At 36.5% G+C, this 20,264-nt stretch overlaps 1 protein-coding gene across 6 annotated transcripts in view; it reads right to left on the reverse strand.

Annotated features, from left to right (window-relative positions):
* The window catches only part of pcdh15a (protocadherin-related 15a), a 175,008-nt gene that overhangs the window by 26,620 nt on the left and 128,124 nt on the right, over positions 1-20,264 (reverse strand). For all 6 annotated transcript variants that reach the window (XM_044137334.1, XM_044137336.1, XM_044137338.1 and 3 more), the window contains 5 exons: positions 18,083-18,223; positions 16,289-16,401; positions 6,934-7,043; positions 6,370-6,510; positions 2,820-2,947 (listed from right to left, as the gene is read on the reverse strand). In XM_044137334.1, coding sequence (XP_043993269.1) covers positions 2,820-2,947; positions 6,370-6,510; positions 6,934-7,043; positions 16,289-16,401; positions 18,083-18,223 — 633 coding nt within the window. The remainder of the gene's footprint in view (positions 1-2,819; positions 2,948-6,369; positions 6,511-6,933; positions 7,044-16,288; positions 16,402-18,082; positions 18,224-20,264) is intronic.

Consider the following 20,264-nt stretch of genomic DNA (forward strand, 5'->3'; position numbering starts at 1 on the left):
TATACCTGCCCATTACCTACTCGAAGACATTTAATATATACTGTGAAAAGTCCAATTGACATGGTGGAAAAGTGTCTTGCTGGTATTTAAAAGCAACAAATCCAAATTTGTCTCCAGTGACATTATGTGCATCCAATTATTGCTATGTGCCTGACACTTGGTTTTGATGAGGTAGAGCAGAGTGATATTTTCAGAGAAAACAGCAGCCTGGTGTGCTTGATAATGGGGAGTGTGGGGACTGAACAAAAATGTTTGGTCAGGCAGCCTAACAATGAGCTCATTTTTATCTTAAAAAAAAGACCAAAACGCAGAGGTTATGTGTATATTTTCTTTAAAATGTACATTTTATTTAAATTTTTACCATCAAGGACTGAGCAAATCTAATCAGCCACTGAACTCAGATACAAGGGTGTTTTGTTTGTGTATGTGGTGACACTGATAAGTTGCAACAACCTCTTTTTTTTTGCCTTGCAATTGAAACAGAGGGGATACATAGCATTGGATGGAGTCTCGAAGTGCATAAGCCAGTATAGTCAGATATTCTCACCAGTGTAGATTTTATGAATTACATTTGCCAACATTACGGATAGAGAGAAATCCCTTAAATTATTAAGGGATAATTTAAGGGACACACAGTGAGGTGCTTAAATAGGGCACCAGAAGTCAGTGCTTCAGGTATAGCATACACTTATTTCTTCTTTAAAGGCACCAAAGAATAAACCTTTATGAAATAAGCCTGGGAGCTTCTCATACTTAAGTACAACTATTCACAGTTTTAAAAGGCATGGAAACAGGCAATCACAAGGGAACCCCTAAGGAGAAATTTGCAATACCATGAGTCTGGTTAGTCTTTAAATAAAATTACGTTTCCCAAGGAATCCTACTTTTTTAACCAAAGAACCGATTTATCTGATTCATTGAACATTCATTATCTTATGTACACACTACCAAAATTAAACCTTAAAAATAGAATAAAATGTATTTATAAAACACTTGCAATACTCGTGTGTTTCTGTGGAGCAAATTGAGATGTAAACTTTACTTTTTATAATCTTTATCTTCAAATATCATCCAGTGGAGGAGAAAATAACTCAGTTTTGTAACTACGGTATATAATGAACTGCCACACTTAGTAATAAACACTTTGGTGCATTCCAAGTTAAATAAGAGAATAAAGAAGTTGCCTTTTTGTTTTATGCCAATACTACATACAAACATTTAACAAAATACTTTGAAAGGTTCTGCAATAAACACTGTTATAGAAAGTTTAAATAACCATGTCTACCGTTTGGGTTTATATATGATTACTTTGCAGACTAGTTCTCTGGGGCTTTACTGTTACCTAATCACAAACAATTCTTGATAAGTGAAAAAGTGTTAAAATGAAACTTTTGTTTTACTTTTCTACTCTTTTTCCTGTTGGAGAAGTTACCAAGCAAAGACCTTATTGATGTGTGGATCAATAAAAACACTGTCACAACCTGTCAGAGTATAGACATTGGATTTTTCTTGCAGCAAAGATTTCACTTCTGTCAGTTGAGCCCAAATGCATCAAAACCATTCTTTTTGTTTATTTCGTCTTCTGTGAAAGGAAGGCTAATATTGGCCCCTGGAGTAATACAAGTGAGAAAAATACAAATATTCAGTTAAAATGGTAACTATCTAGAGAGATTTTATTATATCTGTACAATAAATAGAAATACCACTTTGAGAAAGGTTGGAAAGCATTAACTTAAAAGTGGTTTTAACAGTTTTCTCTATCTAACATTGTCAACTTATGGCTCAGTCTAGAGACCTGGAGAATCTGATGGGCCAAATTATCACCTCAACTGTATATAAAGCAGCTCTTGGGAACAATAGCAACATTATGTTAGAGAATGGCCAAAGTTTCACAAGTTAAATATTGCAGGGGAGCTCAGTAACAAAAACATATGACCAACATATTGCAACATATTTCTATTGTTATATATTGAAGACAATGTGCAGGTTTTACCTGCCTGTGAGTGAAAGTAGACAACAAAGAGAGCAAAACTGCAAAGGAAATGTAACCAGAGATAGTGTGTCACGGCCCCTTGAGGCTGTGCAGGCTCCTCTTTTTGTTATGCAGGTTCAGCTGTGCCAGAACACCTTCCTGATTGGCTGCCTGGAGGCTGCAGGAGAACTGCTACTCCATTGGATCAGGAAAGCCAATCAGACACTGATGAGGCCCACCTGCACCATATAAAAGGCTTCTAAAATAATTCCTCTTGTGGAGGCAGCTAGTAGGAAGAGGTTTTGTGAAGCTGTTCCCCCACCTCTGATACTTGTAACTGCTTTGGACAGTTTCTGAACAGTTTTGTTTTTGCTTGAAGCTTGTTTTTGGGAGGTTTGGTGCTCCCTTTTGTTCTTTCTTTTGGGTTAGTTTGAGTTTACTTTGGCTTGACTTGTGTGGACACTTTGTAATTTTATCTACACTTAATACTCTTTAGTTTGTTAGTTCTCCTTGTTTTTTTATTCTCTCCTGTATTATTCGGGTTGAATTTATTGTGTCTTGGTTCTGTGAAACCTCCTTTTTTTTGTAATAAATCACATTTTTATTAAACCCCTTTTTCTCTGGACATTTTTATGTTACCGCCCCTGGACCCCTAGATCTTGGGGGCGTAACATAGTGAAACAGATCAAACTGTGCGGAGCAAAGCTGATCGGATGAATTGTCACACCAAGGCTGCCAGAGAAGGGAATCAGGCACTGAAGGTTCAGCCAATTCCATCTGCATATAAGGCATCAAAAAAATAAAAATAAAAAAAAAAACTTATTTTCTATGTTTCCTATTTTCTTACCACTATTTTGAGAACAGAGCTGAAAATCTTGGTGTCTTCAGTCACACCACCTATGTAGAGCTTTCTGGAGAAGACAGGCGGGTGATCATTTTCATCTTCTACGTAAATAAACACCTTGGCAGTGTTGGCTGCAGAAAGCAAAAAACAACAGTATAAATGTAAATAAATGAACAAATAAAGTTCTGCACAGACTTTCATTTGAGCTAAAAATACATGTCTAATTTCCATTTCTCTTAGGCAATTCTAAGATTCACTTCTGAATCTTAATGGAACCAAAAAACTTTGGCATGTACTGTGAGAAACACCAATTTGAGTGAGTCACTGTATTTCAAGAGTCTAATAAGCCAGGTTTGCTGAACCCTGATGCATTTATAAAAGAAAAAAAAAAGAAGATCGGTTAGGAAACTTTCATCTTTAACAGCCAGAAGCTTATTCAGTCATGTGGCCTGTAGATAATCAGATGCTGAATAATCTGGCCTTGAAACTGTCAGATCAGAGTAAGTTGTTCTGTTCCCAAGACTCCTCTGAAATGTATTGCTTCATGGAAAATAACCCAGAAGTATTTTTTTTAAAGAAAACCACATCATCACATTATGATTTTTTTTATTTCATACTTTCAAAGACGGTCACTTCTGAAACAATTTCTATCAGCTTTTAAATAGTCGTAAAAATGTAAAAAACATGACAAGCAAACTTTTTATTAGGTAATTTCTAATTGGCTATAATAACTATGATATCTGAAGTGAATTTATATATGTTCTTTTTAAAATAGCTCAAGCTTAGTCTGATTGGATGGAGAATTCATACAGATTATGCAATGTTATTAGGCCTTGACTTTGACTGGGCCGTTCTAGTGCATTGAAATTCTGTGATCTAAACCTTATTGTAGCTCTATCAGTTTATTAGCCCTCCCACTGTCTTAGGCTTTATAGCAGAAAATGTGGGAAAGAGTCCCTAAACCAATCCCTTATTTGGAACTGAAGATAATCTTAATTAGAACAATTACATTCTACACAGAAATTAAAATTTTGCAATGGCCTTTTAGTGAAGCTTCACATATTTCATTGCTTGCATTTTTCTTAAGCAATCGTCAGCACTCATAGGATCCCTCCAGGTCTATCCTTGATATCACGTTTGTTGGACAAACGTGATATCAAGGATCTCTTTTTCTTCACAAAAATGTAAAGTCATCCTGCAGTGAAACTAAGGATGCATCAAGGGAGTTGGAAAGAAACCCCCAACACATCACATTGAATTACATACACACTGGCTACAGTGTGAATCACATATGAACAGGGCTCAAGGGAATGAGTTTATTTCTTCTCCCTCCCTGTTTTTTAAAAGTGCCCATATTTCGCCCAGACTTTTAAAACATAAATACAGCAAGTACCCCTCTCTAGTTTTCTTTTACACACACATAACATAAATGCATGGAAAAAACAGGCCCATTAAAGGAAAGGATCGCTTCAAAACAAGCTGGAGAGCAGTAAGGGGTGTGTTCCCATCTACAAAGCATGACTGTCTTACATTCTGACCTTATGATAAATTAATGTATGCATACAGAATGTGTTACATACATAAACTCTGCACTAGTCCTAAGACTAGCAATCACATACCCAGAGCACTCACCCTTCTGGGTAAGTGAGATAGTTTCACTGACCCAAAAGTATACCAATGGTGTACAACCTAACTCAATTATCATAACCCTGAGATAAAAGCTGTTAAAGCCTCCATAATCGGTTACAAGTGAGGAAAGAAAAATACATCTACCCACTCAAACACTCTCCATTATGTGTGAGACAAGAACCCTCTTATGTATGGTTTGTGTGCCTGACTAGTGTTTACTTGTAATTACTGTCATTACAATGTGAGGGCCACACAAAGTGAGAAGATGAAAGGCGTGAAGAGCAGCCCATTGATTACTCCTTGACCAAGTTTGGAGGCAGCATATTATTTGTCATCATAGGGAACTTGTCTGTCAGTAAACTGGCCATTGACAAGCCTAATGAAAACCTATATGTAGTAATGATATCAGAGAAAGTGTTTTCTAAAGTCTCTGTCAGCTAAACAAAACAAAATAAATCCACAATAGGATTTAAGACTTGTATTTGTGGAAGAAGGCACACAGCAAAATATATAGAAAATCTGTAAAATCTACAGTTTAACTCACATGGAGGATGAAAAGATTAAGAACTCTAACATTTGAAATTCTGTCATTAGCTTGCAGATGCAGTTTGATACAAAAGAGTATATTTAAAAGAAAAATGATTAATTTCAGCAATTTAAAGTAAAGAAAGAAACCCTTACATTTTATACATTTGTTATAAACACAGTGACATTTTTTCAGTTTTTTTATCCTCCTGATTTTGTGGTGAACAATGTAGGATATTTTATTTATGCATTAAAAAACTCTTCTTTTTTAATGGTCTTATGATGCATTTAAATTATCTAAGAAACTGGGTTTTCAGCAACTCCAAGCCATAATCGAAAAACTTACCCAAATTAACCATTTGAAATATGCCCCTGTCTGTGCAAGGAAATTATATGAGAGTTTTCTTTAAATGATAGCCTTAAATAATAATGATAATATAAAAATGCTAATAGCTCGGGTTATTAAGCCCATTTCTAAATTCATATAATTGTACCAACCCAAACCAAGTAATTATATCTTAACAGAAATATTGGAAGCACAACCCTTAAATCAACAAGCACATTTTTAAGCATATTTCACTTAAAAAGAAAAAAAAAAAAAACAGAAAGCACGGGATGAATTAATTAAATATTCTTTTTCTATGAATAATCTCATACATGCCCCATATAGAGAAGAAAAGCATAAATTAAAACAATTGATGATGAATATATTATTAAAATACAGTTAAAGAAAGGACAAGTGAATAAATATATAATAATAATAATAATAATAATAATAATAATAATAATAATAATAATAATAATAATAATAATAATAATAATAATAATAATAATAATAATAATAATAATATGTATTAGACAAACCTTTTCCAGTAGTTTCTGATATTGCTGCCCCATTTTAAATCACACTGGAATTTTTTAGTTAATGTAAAAACAAGAAAACAAGATTTACAAACTCACACACACCAAATAATCCATCTGGTTATCTGAAGATGTTGCTTTTCTGTGTCAGAATATGTTCTGAGTAAAAAGAAAAAAAAAAGTCAAAGTATTTTTTTTCCTTTTTTAACCCCTCCAGGGGGTCTTTTGTGGGCTCTAGTGTCCCTTATATGAAAGTAGCCTGACAAGAAAGGGGGAAGAAGAGGGGTAAATATGTGGCAAATATCGCCAGGTCAGGGCGACAGCCGCTTCGAGGACTCAAGTCCTCCAAACGTGGGTTACGCTATCCCCTACGCCACCACAACACGCCCTATTTGACATGTTTTAAAACATCAATAAAACAAACCACACAAAGCAGCTTGTGATGGAGAAATGCAGTGAAGATTTAAATAAAATAGGATTTTAGTGTTATAGTCATAAAACCATGGAAAAACATCTATATTTAAAAGTAAATTCTTACTTTTAGAAGGCACACGAAGGTTGGACATGACAACTCTCAAAGAATCTGCTTGCACCCTGAGAACGTAGCTGGTTATATTCTCATAGTCCAGAGGTTGGGCAATGGAGATGACACCTTTGCTGCTGTCCACCTTAAAGTGACCTGAAAACAAGACAAAATAGTGACTATTTGACAGGTTTAGCGAGCCATTTAAAGTTGAGAGGCAACTTTAAGTGCAACAGAAATAATATTTTCTATATTTATGCAAAGATGGAGTTAATATAAACTCTGTCGCCTTCAATATTAGGAAAAATCCTGTTGATACTTTTTTTTTCTCAGGGACACTTTACAAAAAAAAAGAAGATACTCATTCACAGTATATGGTAGTACAGACAATTTTGTACCTAAGATAGAAGTTTCCCTCTAATGAAATAACAAATAAAAAGCAGTTTTTCTCAAAGCCATAGTCTGTGTCACAGACAATCCTAGGTAGGAAGTGTTTGGAAAAGACTATTTGTATCTTGTACCCAGAGCAAATTCAATTAGTCTTCATTTCCTGCACCATATTTGATCTGTTGGCCATACCTAGTTGATTTCCTCCAACAATGGAGTAGAAGATGGACTGATTCATAGCAGCAGCTAAAATAGTCCCCACTGCAGTGCCAACTGGAGACTGCTCTTTCACTGGCAGAAACCTGGAAAGACATCAAACAAATGGTAAGGCAGCCATTGCTGTCCAGCACTTTGGTCAAATCAGTATAAAGAAAGTAGAAGAAAGTATAACATCTTCTCCTCCTTGATAGTTTTAATGTCTCTAAAATATCAGAATAGATGGCTGCACTGACATGAATCCCCAAGTCATTACTGAATGTAGAAACCTATTTTGGTACCGTGGTTAATAAGTAAATGATCTGATCATTCCCATCTTCTAAGATCATATCTAATCTCAAGTGAATACAACCCTACATCCCAATGCTACAATTTATTGAATAAAAAAATATTCGAAAATTTTGTAAAAAAGAAAAGAAAACAACAAAAAAACACACCAAAAGACAAAGTACAGGCCAAAGGACAAGAACACAATATGAAAAAAAAGAAAATTCCTAGAATACAGCAACTGCAAATGCAGATGGCTATACTGAAATACTTTTTACCTTCCATACTTTTTGAATTGACCAAACACAGATACTGCAGCATCAGCAGTTTGATGTTAGCAGTGGTGTCCAGTGTGGCTCGTTCCAGATCAAAGACATTGATTCATCACAGTTACTACTTTTGCTGTTTTGGAGGTGCAACAAATGTCTGTCTCTGCACTTTCCACACAAAATAATGAGGTGCAATGACCCCCCGGAGTGAGACTACTGAAAAATGTCTGCCTGAAAGAGGCTTCTCACATAGCAAAAAGAGGGAATACAACTTTAAGTTTGAATGTTTTCAGTCTTCTCAGATTAAAGAATGAGTTTGGTTTGTTAAAACACGTACTGTAGCATCGCTAAGCGTGATATGCTGATTTTTCTCAGGGTTATCTTTCAATTTAAGAAGAAAATGAAGGCAGTCTGGAGCAGACGCAATGTGAATTCCAGGAGGAGGCAACACTGTTATCACCTTCCTACAAAGTGGCTTTGCCTGAGGGTTGAAAAGTGCTGAGGAATGCCAAGGTGGATATTATTATGACAAAAGTATGCCAATTATTATAAAAGTGGAACCACATGTAAACAGGACCAGGGACATATAAATTGGGTGATTTAGACTGACAGGTGGAATAATCTTGCTTTGTTAGATTGTTGCTCTACTAGTATCCAGATATTTGCATAAGAGCTGGCTTAAACAATGAAACTTTAACTTTTTTTTTATTTTTACAAAGGTCAATTGGTGAGGAATTCTATTAAATCCAATCTGTTATTTTTTTTTCCTAAGTAGGGCCAAAGTTACTTTTCAATTGAGATGAAAAAAAAAAAAACAAAAAAAAAACTAATCTAGAGCAAGAAGAGTGGCATAGACAGAAGAGCAACCTGACATGTCTATAGACAGCAGAGGGTCCCGGTGTCAACATGAGAGAGTGAATGACATGCCGCTGAGAGGTGCGGGCGGCTCACATGTGTCAGCAAGCACTCTGCCCCAGGGCCAATGGCGGAGTGATGCTTACGAGACAAGGCAGAGGCGGATAAACCTTGTTACACACCACAGGGCCAGCTGTTGCCGTGTCTACCATACTCCGCTTTATACCTCGTTTCCTTTGTTGCAATGCACAACAGACTGAAAATCAAGCAACGAGCATAACATGAGTGTGTCAAATGTGACCTTCCTGTGCTTGATGAGATTTTTTACACTAAATTTAGAATACACTAAATTCAGATGCGCATCGTGTGAATGAAGTGTACTTCCAAGATGGCACAAAAAGTTTATCATAACACATAGGGTAAATCATGAATACTTGTTAATTATGCTACCCAGCTGTTCAGCATTTATCAGTTCAATTTAGTGACTGAGTGAGATGGAGGAATTGAAGTCTTGTTTTGTAAGTTTTGTTAGTAAGCTGAAGTGTCACCCTGGTGTGCCTGCAAGCAAATATTCAAATGATGAATGATAATTACAAATCTGAAAAACATTTCAGTTTCTGTTTCTATAAAACCTTATAGAAAGAAAAAATATTTAAGAGCTTAGTTTTTCAGAAAATACCACATTCAACAGCAAACTCCAAGTCAACTTACTTAAGCTTTCTTAATGGATTAAAGGTGTGCTATAACTTTAAAAGATAAAATTTAAATGCTCTTCACAGTTCTGCGGGTAGGATAAGGCCTCTTCTGTATTTAATGCCAACACATGCGCAAGAAGGAAGATCAAAAAAATACTCAGTAACTGGATTTCAGGTTTTTTTTTTTTGTTCCCTACTGTTAGTGTTAAGATCCATCCATGGGAAAGATGATTATGTAAACTTGACAATGAAATCCATCCTTGCATTTTTTGTCCAAATCAAAGCATCATTTATCACTGGGGAACTCAAAGGTGCTCATGATATATTTTGCACTACATTTTAAAAAGAATTATGCTTCTAAAATGAACAAATCAATGAAGTGTATTATTATTATTATTATTATTATTATTATTATTATTATTATTATTATTATTATTATTAAATAAACTTGGTTATTGTACATGTGAAATTCTATATTACATATGTTGATGCTAATATTATTTAGCTTAGGGGTTTACAAAATAATAGCCATCCAACCAGTACGCACTTGTCCTTGGAGGGTCACAGGAGACGTGGTGTTCATCTCTGGGGATTATGGGGAAAGTGGAAGCAGAGTATTCCCTGGACAGGGCGCCAGTCCATCACAGGGCAACACAGAGACACACAGAACAGGCAATCATACACAGTCATACCTAAGAGAATCTTAGAGTAACCAATTGACTGAACAGACATGCTTGTAGACTATTGGAGAGCTGGCATTTGTGCAAAGAGAAAACTCACAAGGAGCACATGTAAACTCCATGTGGAATGACAATATGCTGGGAATAGATTCCAGAACCTTCTTACTGCAAGACAACAGTGACACCAACTGCGCCACCATGCATTTTCTTGCTTATTTCATACATGATAATAATAAGACAAAGCTGACCTTATAAGCATTATATTTGACACGATTGTGCATACACCACATTTACAAACGCTTATCTAAAAAGCCAGGGTGAGACCTTAATGATAGGTTATGCTGCTTGTCTCCTCTGTCTTTCTGCATTGACCTTTATCTGATAGTTGGATGTGTACAATGATGACTTTGTGTCAGTTAGACAGCTGCATGATGCCTGTCTATTGAGCAGGTTTGAGCAAAAGGTCAGCAAGCCTCTGGAGTTCACATGTTTAAGGCTCAATGGTGCAGATTCAAAACCTGCAGCTGAAAATCAATCATGAACTTCAGTTACATTAAGAAGCCCCACACCCTAAAACTACAAGTCAAGAAAGAAAGGAAGGAATTAAAGGATAAATGTTCACCAACAAACAGATTACAGAGAGGTTGATTTATTTAAATGTAGATTTTCAGTGAGGCATAACGCCAATGTGTGGGAGAATGCAGTGTAATTTTCACAGCTCAGCCTTGAAATGCATGGCAGTGAGCATCAATAAGTGGGCTCAGAGAACCTCCATAACTTTTATAAACAGCTGGCAAAACGCTGAAAATGCCACTAAGAGATGCATAGCATGGAAACATGTCATCTGCTGATTTATGTAAGAACCGTTGAAATTTGGGAGGTGATTCTTAGCTACAGTTTAGTTACCAAAGTATCCAGGAATGCTTTTTAAGAATATATTTTTACTGAGTAATATATTGACTTGTTCAAAACGTTTGATCCGGTCTAGCTAAAATTTGGGCTATTTCTCATGTTATATGAATATCACTGGGGGAATTTTTCAATATAATATCCTGGATTGATACTATTAGATGCATTTTATTCAAAAAGCATCTTAATAACAGGCATAGGAGCTTGCAGAATAAGGAAATCAAGAAAAAAAAAAGAAATCAATATTGCTTAACGCAATAATCCAATAGTTGTAGTCCATAGAGATCTTGCCTTATGTATTACCAGCAAACTCATGAATGATTTTTTTTCCCCCCAATCCTAGTTATTCCTCTTATTTGTCCTGCACGTTTTTCATAAACTCACCTTTCCAAAAGTAAGCTTATACTTGGTGAACAGTAAATTACTTGTTCTTAACATTTTGTGGCTTATCCTAATAACTTCTCCTCAACTACTGTCAAATAAGTAGCCTTCATCATGGTTACATACATCATAACATGGCCATAACATTGTATTTATGTCTTAAAACTGATTTTTGTTTCTGTACTGTAATTCCTGAGGAAATCTCTAATATACTCACTTGAAATATATCACTGTGTGTATTGAATTATATTATCTACTTTTGCTTTTAAAACTGATTTTTTTATTAATTATATACCAATTTATTAAGATGCACTTGCATCTGTTGATGATGATGATGATGATGTGTGTGTGTGTGTGTGTGCGTGTGTGTGTGTGTGTGTGTTTTTCAAATGCAGAATTGGGAAATGGGACAGGGACAGATAATTCAAAGAACATTTAGGGATTATAGTAACAATGTTTTTATTACTTACTGAACCTGTACCTGTCATGACTATAAAAATAAATATTGACACTGATTCGTATTCAAGCAGAGTGAGCAAAGCTAACTTCAATGATAAGGATATTTTATATAAAAAAAAAAATAAAAAAATCCCTGTTTATTCACACCCTTTAGAAAAGTGATGGTCCTCTGACTGTCAAGTGGGGAGTAACACAAAGAGAAGAAAAAGCAAAATAGTAATAGGCTGAGAAGAAAAACTCAGGGGACGTGGAAGCTTGGCTGTGAGTGAACAGAGGGAACAAGGAGAGGGGAACATAAAATGACATACTCGGAATCAGTCAGGCAAAAGTCTCAAGCAATTTAGAGTAGATTTATAAAGGGAAGGTCTGAGGGGAGATAAGCAGCACAAAAAACTGCTCAAATAGCAGGTTTGTAACACAGGGCCAGAAAACATAGCCTTAGAGCAACTGAAAGTAGGGAGAGAGTCACATATATGGTCTGTTATAAAGCTAGCTAACCTCCCATCTCCAGTTTCACAGAAGGAGAAATACATGTCCATTTGCATGCTTTAAGACCAAACCTTAAAACTTCCTTTGGGGATTGTGCTCCTGACTTGGGAAAAGGCAAAATGCTTCAGTAAAGTTCACTAGGATGCTCTCTGGGGCTCCAGAAAAGTCTTCACCAGGCTTACGGAGGAGGAGAAGGGCTCCAGGGGAGTGACATGTCGAAGATTGGTTCAATCCAAGAGAAAAAAATGCTTCCACTCCCATATTCACTGAATCATATTTGTTTCCTGTTGGACAGGTATTATATATATTCTCCATGTCCAACATTATACCTGATCAATGAGGGCGGTTAAAATTAATGGCCGCCAAACAACTACTGGGTAAGTGGATATGGGCCAGCATTTGGACTGAAATGTCAATGACTCCACCAGAGCTCCCTCAAATCCTGCCGTAGGTCTGAGTGTCAGGGTCTTTGCCCTGATAAATTCTCTAGGAGTAGGAAGGGCAAAAACTAATGTGAGGCAGTCTCGGGAAAAGAGGCATAGATTAGCAAAAAGACCAGCTGAGGATACCACCTACTCACTTTCTCCAAGCTACTACATATTTAACAGAGGTGTGTACTGCTGAAGGCGGATAGTTTTCTAGGGATTCTATTTCTTACTCCCTGAAAATGATGTAGACAATGAAATTAATGTCTGTTATCACAAACAAAATTATGATAGAAGATGCATTTGGAAATAAGGTACTGTTAAATCCTAAATGTATGATTGTGCCTGTATGTACGGTAAATACTTATTGGTCAGAACAAGGCCACCATTTTTGCATAGCTTATAAAGAGCATCCCAAAGTAATGAATTGAACAGGCTCACTTAAGCAGCTGAATCCAATTAATGGGTTGATACTAATTTTGCTACTTTGATTGTTGGAGGAAATACTTTTTAATTGAAAGTTCTGTGTGTTGTCTTCAAACCACTTCTGTGTAGCTTTTGCTGGACGCTTTGGGTGGTTTTCTTCAAGGTTTGATATGGATTTTCTTTAACAGTGACTTTCTCATTACCACTTTTCCATAAAGCTTTGACTGTTGAAGAACTAAGGCAAAAACTGTTTGGCCTCTCTCACTAGACTCCTTCTTGCACAGTCTCTCAGTTTGGGAGTACGGCCTAATTCAGGCAGATTTACACATCTGCCATATTCCTTTCATTTCTTCATTAAAGAAACATGAATAAATTTAACTGAACTCAGAGGCTAAGTACCTCAGATATTCTTTGTATCCATCTCCTGACTAATACTTTTCAATAACATTCTCTGATTTGTTTGAAGAGTTCTTTTGTCTTCATGCTGTAATGTCAGCTGGGGGTTCTGATTTACCAGTGAATGGACCGTCCAGACACAGGTGAGTTTATGATGCAATCACTTCAGGCATGCTCACTCCACTCAGGTGATCTCTGTCCAACTCAATGTGAGCTAGCCAATCACTACCCAGCTGGTAATAAAATCAGCCATTCGCTCATTTTATGTTACATATCTTTATGTAGTTTTTATTTTATATACATCAGTTTTCACTTTGATGTCAAAAGGATATTTTAAGTATTTTTTTTTGTCAAAAAACCCCCAAATGTTTGATTTGTGTAAACTACAAAAGACAGTGTTTTGATGGTTAGCCAAACATCTAATGCATTTGTGATGCTACAAAAAATATACACAAGAAGTTTAGTTTCATAATTTAAAAACAAAACAAAACAAACAGACAAAAAAAAAACAAGTAGCAACATAATGCTAAAAAAGCAACAACAGTACAAGTAATTTGTTTTAGCCGACAATGACTAGAGCACCTAACTTCCCTCTGACAGATGGGGAAGAGCAACCATAGAGCAGGAGAAGAAATCATTAAGTCAGCCAAGGCCCGCTGAGATGTTTTAATTGTGTACCCCATTGCTATAGGCATAGCTTACCTGATTGCTGCTATAACTAACTGGGGCAGACAAGAACTTCTGTGGACATTTAAAAAGTGATTTGTGTTGGAAAGGTTTCTTAAGGGAGAAGACAATCATTAGAGATTGAGAGGAGAGGAATGAGTAGATGGTTAATCGCAAAGGAAGCAGATTGTATACTCTCCACTGGAGAGAAGCTTGATCTGCAGGAGAAGTCTGAGCACCTGGCTAATGCTTTCATGCTCATAATTTACAGTAGGCCATCCACTGTGTGGGAACTTTGGCAGTGTGACCAAAGATCCCGACCAGTTTGCAAAGCGTTCCAGGTTCGCCACTCATTCAAAATGTCAATCAATGGCTTTTCAATGTCCCAGTGTATTAATCATTGAATAAAATGGTGTGGAGGTGCACAATGCCTTATAAATATGCCCCTAACACTTTTGTCAAAACTTCGTCAAGTTAAAACCACAAACGTTTTTTTGTTTTTTTTTTACTGGGACCACCCCAAAGCTGTACACTACCTGTAAAGTTGAAAGAATAATGTTAAGGTTTTAATTATGTTTTATTTCAACCAGCTTACTACACTTTGAAAAAGAAATAGTAATGTGGACCTTTCTTCCACATGTTTGCCCCAACATTGCTTATGGAAACATGTAAACATAATTCCTTAGACTTCTTTCCAGTAATAGCTTACTCCCTGGCGTTCCTCATTAAGCTCAGCTCTGAGGAGTGTGTGTCCAGCTGTTGTACTGAACACAGATTCTTTATTTAACTGTATTTAGACATTCAGAGTAAAGAGTGAGAAGGGGGGAAAGGCATGCGGCAAAAGATCCAAGTTGAAGTCAGAATGGCCGCGTCAAGTCTGCAGCCTCTGTGCTTAGAACAGTCTCCGCCTGCTCCAATCACTGCACCATGCAGCCCCCCTGTTCACTTATCTCGTAAGACAAACTTTAGATACCTGCAAAGAACAGCTGTATTTAAAATGAGACCAAATTAAACACAGATGAATTCTGTGTTTAATTCAGATGAATACAGAGAAAGCCATGTCTTAAGGCAACTGACTGCACTAGATTTTAAATAAGGATGACAGAGAAAAGGGGGTTTTATCTATGTAATTCTTAAAAACCATGTATCATTTTCTTTCCACTTCCTATAAAGGTATCTCACATCAAATCACATTAAAATACATTAAAGCGGATCTGATGTCACAAAATGTAAAAAAAAAGCTCAAATGGCATTAATAATGGATTGTTTAAACCCCAATAAACGCACACAAACTTCATACACACACAAACTCTCAACAAGCCATAGTTTAACTAATACCTGCAACATGGACAAAGCAACATGGCTTTGTGAAAAAAGATGTTGCATCTTTTTTCACAAAGCCGTGAAAAAAGATGCAACAGCTCAAGTGACGTGTTGACAGGTTAAGCCGCACTTACATTACCCCTTCCATGAATAGATAGAGAGACTTGTTAAATTCGCACACAAAAGAGAGCCTGCCAGGACTCTAAACATACAAGATACTAAATCAATCCACTTAAAGTAAGCTGTACTTTAAGCTCCTAATGACTAACTACACGCCAGATGACTTTGCCACGAGACCTTGGAAGCTTAAAAGTCTGGCAAGGATCCTCTAAATCTCTGCAGAACAGTACCTACGGCAGCATAACATAATACCCAACAAGAATCAGCTCTATTGCTTCATCACACAATATTTTTCCAAGCAGCTTAAACCAGCCTGTTAATAATGTGTTCATATTTAATGAAACATTTCTTTTTGGCATCCTCCCAAGCTTCAGTACCATCATTAGTGAAGAACTCCACCCAACCATAGCCTAGTAAAGCTGCGTGTTGCATTTCAGAGCAGTGGGGAGAATATTTTCCTCATCTGCTTCTCTCTCTGCCATTTTAACCATCTAAATAGTTCATCTTTTTTAAAAGTGACTCTTTACAGACTGAGAGTGTAGCCCAGTAATCTGCTATGATGGAAACAAGTGGGGATTAAAGTGGTGCTGAAATGTACAGTTTTATATAAATATAAAATTTGATCAGTTATTGCTAAAAAGAGAGCCATATAAAAGCTGAGCTTGAGATACTACAGCTGAAAACAACAAGCCATATACAGGTAGCTAAAATTTTCTTAAACATAATATATGCATGAGGAGAAGCGCCATCATTGTAGCGCAAATCAAAATATATAATTTATGAGGTCATAGTGGTTCAGTTTGCCAAAAAAGTGGAATAGATGATGGGACATCAAATAAGGTGTTCTTGTCCACTCTTTCTAATCGTTGTCAGCTACCGCCCTTTGTCTAGCAGCACATCCAAAGCTGCTGCAAGGTGTGAGAGTGTACAGGAGCAGTCAGCTGCATCAACGGCATGTCAGTGATACTCACGTATATTCTTCCTCAGTGAAGATCGGGATGAGAGAGGGCTGAAGGACAGTGATCTCCACCAAAGTACTGTTTGACTTCACCGGCTCCCCGTTATCAAAGGCGATCACAAACAGCTACAAAGAGACATCAGAACGATACACTCATGAAAGAGCAAACACACAATTATCACAACTCCAAACCATACTGCGTATGCTCTCTAACTCCTCTTTTGAAGTTCTTGCCAGGTGTTTTTGGTAGACATGTTCAGCATCTTAATAAAGACATGGTAGCAAAACCTTGCAAAACTAATACAGGGAAAGTGTGATTGTACTGATCTACATTCATAGACTGTACAAAGAGGCTGAGAGAGTGAGCCAGCGAAGTGAGAAAGATAAGTAGAAAGAATAGACAGAAAAAATATACAAAGAACAAGAGATGAAAAAAACAGAAAGACAGACGCATTAATAATGAAAAGCAATCTGCAACACTACTGATTATTGACACAAACTTATGTTTCAAATAGTTCCATCTAAAAAAAAAAAGAGTTGCTAATTGGAGAATCAGTTTTTGTGCTTATCCTGATTACTTTCATTATGTCCTATTTAAAATAACAACAACTATATTTTAAATCTGATATGAAATCATCCAATGTGTGTATGGATTTTCAAATGTAAAATAGAAAGTAGCATTTAATTTGTGTCTCATTTCTGCCCACTGACCACCCAGCTGGTTGAATTATGTGGCTGCCGTCATCAACTATTTCTACCAGAACTTTGTTCCAATTAAAATTCTTTTCAATGTCATCACCCATCTTGCACATGTTTGGACCAGGAGATTTAATTAAAAGGGTTTGTCAGTTCCCTTCATTTGGCCATTTTAGAAAAAAACATTTTTACAAATTGCCACTTTTATGGTCGCTAAATTATTGAAATTGAGCGCACTGATCATATTTGGAATGATTTGCACTACAGTAAATTAGAAACAACTGAGCTGAATTACAGTAGACAGCAAAACTGGACTTTAAATCAGATTTTTTTGCTGGTCCATGGAGTTTGTTTTGAATTAACTCAACCAAGATGAATTGACATACAAAACTTACGGCAAAGTATAAGATTAAGGAGTGCTTCCGAGTGCATCCAATATCGTTTTAAGGGGACAAAATCATATGGTTTAAAGAATTAACGTCAAGAAATAAACAAAAAACTTAATTTTATTAAACTGACTGAATTTTATACTTTTTTTAAATGTAAGACCCTCTTGAGTGTGGTAGACCTGTAATCAAGTTTCCACTGGTGACTAAATACTGATCAGGAATGACAAAGGCAGACAGTTCAGGCAAGGTCACCTCCTGGGAGTGATATCTGATTTATGCGAGTACCTGGGATTGTGATGTGAACAGAACCACAGTTCTTGTTTTAATATTAGCAGATGTTACCCATTGGCAATTTCATACATTTTAGTCAAGCTCTTTCAACAACCGAACAACAAAAAGCAATTTCATTAAAGCTTTACCTTTTCACTATCACACTGTGAAAATCAAGACAACACAGGTTCCTGCAACACAACCAACCCAGCCTTCTCCTTCTGTGCTATATATAGCTACTATGACTCAACATGGATTCCATGGGAGCCCTTTTAAGTAGCGCATTTCTTTCCCTACTCCTCAATACATCACTGCACCTCCTTCTGAATATCTGTGTCAATGTCTGGGAAGGCTCCAGTTAACTTGACAACCACAAGGACAATATAAGTAAAATGTATGAAATAACACATGTATGCATATCTATCATGCATGATATATACATAGAAACTTACTTTAAAGGTAACGCTAGGCTCTTCGTTGAGGTTGACCTTGGTGATGATTCTCCCAGTTTCCTGCTCTACATCAAAGATGCTCCCGCTGTAAGGAGACCTTTCCTGGTCAACTCTGTAGCGCACAAAACTGGCCGGAGTGTCCTGTAAAAGCAAGAAAAGAGTTAACATAGCTCATAATTGGTCATTCTATCAATATCAAAAATAACCTTCACAAGTTTAAAAAAATGGAAAAAGGTGGCATAAAAAAAATATTATGATTCAAGCCACAGAAATGTAGAAACATTGTTTTTCTGAGCATACAATTCATGAAACTATTTAATTGACTTTTTCATTGAGCTGAAACGGATTCTGAAAAAAAAAAGCAGGTCTGCTCTTTGCCTCTCCTGTGTGGAGCTGCCATAATGCATCACCACATTCTTGTCTTTTTAAAGATAGCCACCATTAGCCTGCTCCTCATCAAACATCTGTACAAGCCCTCACTTTGATTCACTTAACTATGCTATTCATCAGAGACATAAAAGAGAATAAAAAAATATTTAAATTTATCACTTTGTCCAGCATAGCACAATTCAATTCATCGATGACAATATGGACTTTACTATGACCCTTGATTATGATTAATTATGGATCCTGATTAATAATCATTTCACAGCTAATCTTATTCAAGACCTACCCATCCGGACCTAAAAGGAAACATTCACGCTCACAATAGTGAGGAATAGTCCATAATGTAAACACTGTAAACTGGGGTAGAACCGAACCAGACTTTAAGCAGCTTGAGAAAGACTTGGTAATGGACCAGCAGCTATAAGGATGATGATGTCAGAGGTACTCAAGGCATGTCACACTGGAGAGGGATGTGTAGGTTTCCTCCCAGATATAGTACGCTCCATACCGACCACAAATAACCAGAAGAAAATGAAAATATAGGTTGATCTTGCATATTCAATAAATTTTAAACAAGAATTTATCTGAAGCAACTGAAGGGCCAGAGCTGAGTGAGTGGAATGTCTTAATTTAGTTATTTTATTTGTGAATGGATTAATGACTAATCAGATCTGTGACTAAAAAAAACTACAGGGAATATAAGAGTCTCCAGAATCAATTATAGTAAATTTGCACTTCTGCAACAGACAGAAAAAAAAATACTTTCATTTTCAGCAACCAAATAACAGATTCCTTGCATCTTGTTCTGAAGAAAAACAAATACTTATCACCATGGAAACCTCTTGTTCAGACAGTGTTAAGTGCCACCTCTTCCAAGGTACAGGTAATGAGAAAGGAGGCAATCTTCAGTATTAATTGCTTTTTATACACCATATTACCATGAGACTTTCTTTCTTTGTGAGTGCAGTTTGCTTATGGCCTTGTGTAAATGTGTGAGACAGTCTCGTTCGGTGTTTAACAAAAGCAAAGGTTTCTGCGTGTGTCATGTTGTCATTAAAATACCAAATCCAGGCCAGTAAAAATCTGGGTTAGTTTGGGGACTTGGGTTGTCAAATCATTTTCTCTCGTCTCTATTACACCATCCATACTGTCACTGTGCTTCTGGCTTTGTTTTTCAGGCTTTAGCACTGTTGAATATTTACTGTGGTGAAAATTGTCCCTTGTGAGGTTCAGAATGATAACAGCAACAATGTCAAAGTTCAACTTAGAAAGGAAAAGTTTTAGATTTACAACAACTGGGCGAGGGCGAGCAACAGGAGGGAGACCCTGCTTCCCAGATAAAGTGAGACGTAGAACCCAGGGTGACATTGTGAAGATGTTCTACCACCCACAGCTAGAATTGACAGCCATCCGCTTCCCTCAGTGTTCATATGCAGTAGAGAGAATTCAAGCTTATTCAGCCTTGGTGAGAACTCATCAGCAGGAGGGCCACTAATACCATAGGAGTCCAGTCATGCACAACTTTACAGAAAAACCAACTCAGAGCTGAAGACATTTTCCATTCCAATTTTTAACATAGGATGCCTAAAAACAGCAAATAAATGAAAAACTTAAATATCAGAAATAGCACTACCACATAAAAAATAAAACAGTCTCAGAAATCTCAGAAATAGTAGATGACTCATACAAGGAGAGATGCATGCAGAGATAATCTTGCATATATAAGTAAGTGCAAAGTGAATACACACACCACTCTGTATCTGCAATGAGAGGATTGCAGTCTTGAACACACCAT

The sequence above is a fragment of the Gambusia affinis genome, linkage group LG13 (genome assembly GCF_019740435.1).
Source record: "Gambusia affinis linkage group LG13, SWU_Gaff_1.0, whole genome shotgun sequence".
NCBI lineage: Eukaryota > Metazoa > Chordata > Actinopteri > Cyprinodontiformes > Poeciliidae > Gambusia > Gambusia affinis.